The sequence below is a fragment of the Herpailurus yagouaroundi genome, unplaced genomic scaffold (assembly GCF_014898765.1).
Source record: "Herpailurus yagouaroundi ecotype Mexico unplaced genomic scaffold, PumYag 188, whole genome shotgun sequence".
Lineage (NCBI taxonomy): Eukaryota > Metazoa > Chordata > Mammalia > Carnivora > Felidae > Herpailurus > Herpailurus yagouaroundi.
Window position 1 is genome coordinate 25607784 of NW_024412419.1, and position 6323 is coordinate 25614106.

At 53.3% G+C, this 6323-nt stretch overlaps 1 protein-coding gene across 6 annotated transcripts in view; it reads right to left on the reverse strand.

Annotated features, from left to right (window-relative positions):
- Positions 1–5886, reverse strand: part of GALNT14 (polypeptide N-acetylgalactosaminyltransferase 14) — a 214385-nt gene extending 208499 nt beyond the window's left edge. For 3 of the 6 annotated variants that reach the window (XM_040496432.1, XM_040496434.1, XM_040496433.1), the window contains exon 1: positions 5228–5884. In XM_040496432.1, coding sequence (XP_040352366.1) covers positions 5228–5356 — 129 coding nt within the window. In that variant the 5' untranslated portion in view covers positions 5357–5884. Of the gene's footprint in view, positions 1–5227 lie in introns of all 6 variants that reach the window. The other 3 variants (XM_040496430.1, XM_040496436.1, XM_040496435.1) reach the window with 3 other exon arrangements.
- Positions 5887–6323: the final 437 nt, after the last annotated feature.

Sequence of the window (6323 nt, forward strand, 5' to 3'; positions counted from 1 at the left end):
ATTAACAGGGTCTCTCTCTCTCTCTCCCTCTCTAAAATTCATGATTTTTTTAAATGGGAGAAATGATCTACTAAATGGGGAGAAATGATCTACTAAATAACAGTGTCATATACTCAAGGCATTTGTGGCATGCAAATACTACCAAAAGACAAGCTCTTTTCTAATAGCGTTTGCTATATTTCTAGTAGAGCACAAATACATCTACATGGGCCCGAGGCACTTTATTCAAAGCCTTTACATTTCCAATACCTTCCTCAAAAAGTACCCTCAGGCCTCAAATTCTTTTGCTTTTACTAAGCCCTAAGCCCCTGGACTAAATTTAGTTTCTTGGAAGAGACAAATGTGCTGCTTTTTTTTTTTTTTTTTTAATTCTGTCGGTTATTGTATAATTCTCCAAATGGCAAACAAATGATACAGGAGAGAAGAAATGAAAACATTTTCCAGGTATTTTTACTGGTATAGTATTTATCACTAAAATACAGTTTGACTTAAGACATCAAACTTGTTACACGATTTTCAATTAGGAATTGGAGCTCAGCAGAATTTGGAGGGGGGGGAGGGACCCAGTAAAAGAATCAAATCAACATTAAGAAGTCAAACTTAAAGAAATCTTTACTTGAGCTATTAATAGAGCCAGCCCTTCTTGGAACTTAAAAAAAAAAAAAAAATCCAATTAATTTTCTTAAACCAGGAGTGCAGCGTGCCTTCTCTACATCAGTTGGATTGTGACAAGGCACAGATTTTATTTTATTATCAGGTCCACTTTGGAGATCCCATCCCCAGGCCAATGAGGATGCTTTCCAACACTGGGAAAAAAATTTAAGGGCCTGGGAATTACAGCCTGTAGTGGACTCCAGGGAAGGCAACTTGCCATGGAAAGTCTACGTGGAGGGGTCCCTGGCCCAGGAGCCCCAGCCCCAGTCCTCTCCTCTCCAGTTTCTGGGGTGTGTGGGCGGGGGGAGGGCAGGAGGGGGAAGCTCAAGGTTAAAGAAAAAAAAAAGAGTGCTTGTTGATATTCTGACTTCTTTTTAGAGAAGTCCCCTGACTTCTCTAAATATTTTTTAAATTTTTTTAATGTTTCTTTGTTTTGAGAGAGAAAGAGAGATGGAGTGAGAGTGTGGGAGAGGCAGAGAGAGAGGAAGACACAGAATCCGAAGCAGGCTCCAGGCTCTGAGCTGTCAGCACAGAGCCCGACGCGGGGCTCCAACTCACAAACTGCGAGATCATGACCTGGGCCGAAGTCAGATGCACAAACAACTGAGTCACCCAGGGGCCCTTCTAAATATTTTTAAGTGAAGGGCACCCACTGCTTGTGCTTTGGGAAATAAACTGACCCCCTCTACCAAGGTGGGAAGGAGTCCAGGAAGGACAAAAACTTCCCTAAGGCTTCCTTTCAATGTGTCCAAGTCAAGAGCTCTTCAAAGGACCATGAATGATCATTTCCTAGGAAAAGCTAGGATACTGAACTCACACAAAACTGAGTTTTTTGCCTACAATAGACAAACATCCCATCCAAATTCCTACTATTGAGGAAATAATCTCTGCCTTGGAAAGGATGCTGCAATCATTGGCTGCAACCGGACCCTCCCCACCAGGGGGAGCTCTGTCCAGCCAAAGGAGCCTCCTCAGCCCCAGGTGGCCTCCTCCAAGAGCAGATCAGGATTCCCCCCTGAGGAGGTTCCCCCACAAATTATACCAACACCTTCCCCCCTCCCTGGAGCTCTCCAAAGGCAAGTGTCCAGGCACAAACCATGGAAATGCTGGAAAGGAGGTTGGGAAGCACATGCTGTGAACACCCCTAGCCTCACCCCATTACCCACAAGTGCAGATCCAGGCAGTCCACACAGCAGAGCGGCATGGAAGGAGCCTGTGGGTGGGCGGTGCCGAAAACGATCCCATTCCATTCTTACCCCCAGATGCTGCCACTTAATAATAGCCTTGTTGTAGTGGGCCAACTGTATAACTTCATTATTCAGGCTTATCTGCATAAACGTATTATCTGCCTTATGTGGTTGTTGTGGAGATTAAATGAGCGAATACGTGTGAAATAGAGCTTGTGAATTTGTAAGGCACCACACAAATGCTAGCTTTTGTTACTTCGCCCGAGTGCACATGCTCACACGAGCTTGGTCCTTGAGGAACTCAAGAAGAATGAAATCATTCGGCCATGTTTGCGCGGGGCCAAACTACAAAAAAAATCAACACACTTAATATTCTTCATCTAGCTCCAAATATTATACCCATCAATAGGCTGCTTCAGACTCACACAGAACACTTGTATAGACAGTGATTCTGGGACCTTCTCCCAAACCCACAGAATCATAGTCTCTGCAATAAGCCACAAAACTTGTATGTTAAACACTCTCCAGAGGATTCTGCCATGCCGTCAGGTTTGGGAACCAACCGCACGCCTTTGTACAGGATGTGCAAATTTCCTAAACAGGTCAGTCATGGCAATAACATTGTTCTGGTGCTCAGAAGGACTCTGTCTCTCCGTCTCTTTCCTCGGATACACATATCCTAAGATACGGAGGGGTGTTCATCTACCAGACACAAATACACTCACGAAGAGACACAACACATATACGTGGGCACACGAGGTCACACATACAGGCAAAAAACAGAGAGGAGAAATATACTAAGAAGGGCGCCTAATAATAAAAGGTATCAAGATTTTAAAAGTCTATAGAGGGGCGCCTGGGTGGCGCAGTCGGTTAAGCGTCCGACTTCAGCCAGGTCACGATCTCGCGCTCCGTGAGTTCGAGCCCCGCGTCAGGCTCTGGGCTGATGGCTCGGAGCCTGGAGCCTGTTTCCGATTCTGTGTCTCCCTCTCTCTCTGCCCCTCCCCCGTTCATGCTCTGTCTCTCTCTGTCCCAAAAATAAATAAATGTTGAAAAAAAAAATTTTTTTTTTAATAAATAAATAAAAGTCTATAGAATTTGTGCTTCTCAAGGACGCAGAACATGGGAGGAAGAAGAAGTAAGGTATTAAGACCAAAAGCAAGTGGCCAAAACTAGAAGCCCACCTCTTCCATGACTGCACACCACTGTGTCCAGAATTCCAATATTAGACCACTCCCCCCACCCCACCCACTACTCACTTGTTTGTCATTCTGCCTCAAGCAGGGACTTGTGAGAGCCTCCCTACCTCCCTGCAAAGGGCAGGGACATAGTACCTTCATCGCAGCAGCCTCCAACCCAGCACAGAGCCTGGCATCTAGCTGGATTCAGTAAATGTGTGTCCAGCACATGCCAGGGCGAGAAGAGGCAGGTAAAGACGAAAGACAAAGTGCACAAAGAGGGATATGGATCTCTTGTCCCAGCTCCCTGGTGTAAACTAAGAATAAGTAAGCTTAAGGTAATGAGGTTCAATGCAAAACAGAGAGAGTTCACGTCCCTGCAGGCATCATTAACTGCATCACAAGGAGCAGAACCACCCTGGGGGAAAAAGGAGAAAAGCTCTCCAGATCTACAGGCAGGTCTGAGGTGAGAAAATTGATCCAAAGGCTGTTTGAAGTCACCAGTCTGATCTCTCACTCCCCTGCTTACTACCCCTCCAAGGGCCCCTAGCACCCCCGAGGTCCTACCCAATCCTACCCTTTCACACTTGCCCGCCCTTACTCCTGCCGTCAGCCACGTGGTTTACACTCAAATTATGCCAAGTTCACACAACCCGCTGTGTCATTCCTCTGAGCCTGTTTGGTACAGTTAACCTCTACCTTGAATGCCCTCCCTACCTCCTGGCAAACCTACTGTTCATCCTTCTCAACTCAGTTCTGTCACATCCTCCTCCCCCAGGAAGTCCCCAGGCTCCCATGACACCCAGTACACTGAGCCCTGTTGGCGCTCAGCACTCTGTATGATCCTGGCACATTCCTGAGCAAAACCCCTACCCCTAGAAGGTGAGATCTACATATTTGTACCCATAACACCTAGCACACTGCCTGGCACACAGCAGACCGTCAATAAACGCTTGTGGGACTCAACTCGGCATTAGCAAGATTCCAAACACAAGTACCAGAAGACTTAGTTAAAAAGGGATCTGAAAGACACCTTGATTTAGTGGCAAGGTTCTGAATATCAGCGGTCTGAATTCAAGTTAGAACGACCTAAGGCAAGGCACAAAGACTGAACCTGTTTCTTAATCTATGAAATGAGGATACCACCCAACTTACACAATTACTTATGAAGAAGCACCTATTGTTCACCTGGCACAAACTGGGCCTCTGTATGGACTTACTGGGGAGACCCTCTTCTCTCCCCATCCCCCCCCCCTCACTTTTTTAGCCTCCAGCTTCAGACCATACCCTCTTCCAAAGGCTTTTTCCAAGTCCCTGGAGGACTGCTCTGGACCCAGTTAGTAAATGTTGTCTGCCTGGTCAGGAACCCCCAGAGGCCTCCTTCTGTGTCCCACGACCAGGTCTGAGGAAGAGGAGACTCAGGAATGGGGACTCTGAATTAAAGGTAAATGTGTGAATGTAAATTAAAGTCCTTCTGGCTGGGCTTGGAGGAACCCACTGGGCAGGAGTTGGAAAAGCCACTTGGATTCTCATTTCCCCAACTCCCCACCAACATCCAGGCGTCTGGTTTTACAGGCTCCTCAGTGGTGTTCAGGGCACATTCAACTTCCCACGCAGCTAAAGAGATCGGGGACAATTAGAAAGCAGGGGTGGCGACAGGCCGGCGGGCCCGGGCAGCCAGCGTGCGGGAGGCTGCACGGCGCTCGCCCGCGATGCACACGCGCGCGCGGCGCACCCCGGGCCTCCGGCCTCCCCTGGTCGGGCCTGGCAGCTGCGGGAAGGAAGGAGGTCAGCGCAGAGGCCAGACTCCTCGCGGGCGCCAGCACCGGCCCGCCCTGCCACCCGACCCCACCGCCCGCGACTCTCCCGCGGCGTCCACGGACCGCCACCCCTGGGCGGCTCGTCTGCAGCGTCCCCTCCGCCCCGGGACCCCAGCGCGCTGCCCAAGTTCAGCTCCCCACTCTGCCCGCGAGCGCGCTCCCGCCACCCACACCCACTCCCACTGCCACACTTCACGGGTCGGGAGATGCCTCGAGCCTTCCTAAATCCAGAAACATCACCCTGTGGCCGCATCCGGCGCCCCGTTACCTGCTCGCGGCACCCAGCAAACCCGCCCTGGCTTCCCGGGAGCCCGCAAACCCGGCGCGCGGGCTGCGCGCACTCCTGCAAATCAGTGCCCCGCGCCCACCACGCCGCCCAAGCCCGTACCTTGGGGGTCTGCACTTCAGGTCCCGGCGGCAGCTCGAACTTCTTCTTGGTTACCCAGAAGAACAGCAGCACGGTGATCCAGAGTACCCCGAAGATCGGCAGAGCCAAGCGGCGATTCAGGCGCCGCATGGTCCCGTTTGCCTCGTCTTCTCCGCGACGCTACGCCCCTGGGGCACCCCCTGGCGGTCAGGGTCGGCGGGGCAGGAGTCCTGGAGAGCGCCGACCTCCGGATCAGGGTGCTGGGGCGGCAGGAAGCTGCTGGGTGCTCCGCCCGCTTCGGAGAGAAGCGAGCTGGGGCGGGGGGCGCGGGGCGCAAAAGGGCCGGGAAGAACCGAAGGGCAGCCAAGCTGGACACACGTTCCCGCCGGAGAAGCGCAGTGGCAGCTGAGATGCTCCCTGCGCCGCCGCCGCCGCCGCCGCCTCGCCCGCCGCCGCGAGGGAAACGGACTCGAGCTGCGGGGAGGGAGGAATCCGAGGCTGTGCCCGGCACCCCGGGAAGAACAAGAGGGAGGAGGGGGGGGGAGCGAAGCGAGAGCGTGGGCCCGACAGACCGACTCCGAGGGAGCCCGGGCGGGAGCGAGCGGGGCTCTGCGAGGGGGGCGCTACCGCCGCCCGCCGACTGAGGCGCACGGTGCGGCTTCGGGGCCGCCGGCGCAGCCGAGCCCTGGCCGCGGCTCCGGGGCCGTCCGGGGCTGGGCCGGGGCGGGGCAGGAACGGTACCCCCGCAGGCCCGCCACCCCAGCCGCAAGGCGGGACCTAAGGGCCAAGCCCGGGCCGGGTTGAGCTGTGCCTGGGAGGACTCTCCCGCTCGGCGCGGGGGCTGCACGTGGCGCTCACGCCCGGAGCCGGTCCCCAGTGCACCCGCCTTCCGGGAGCCGGCGCCGAGACCGGGGGACGCGGGCGCTGGCGGGGCTGCCGCCTGGACCGCGGTTCACTCTCCTGGCCTTTCAGGGCCAAGGCCGAGTTCAGCCAACTCCCCCGGGGTGTTTCTATGCCTGCCTGCAGGTGCCTGGCAACTTTTTCTGCTTAATGGAACGCTGAGCTGATCTAAATTTAACTTTAAAGAAATCTTTTTAAAAATTAAGGCGCAATTATC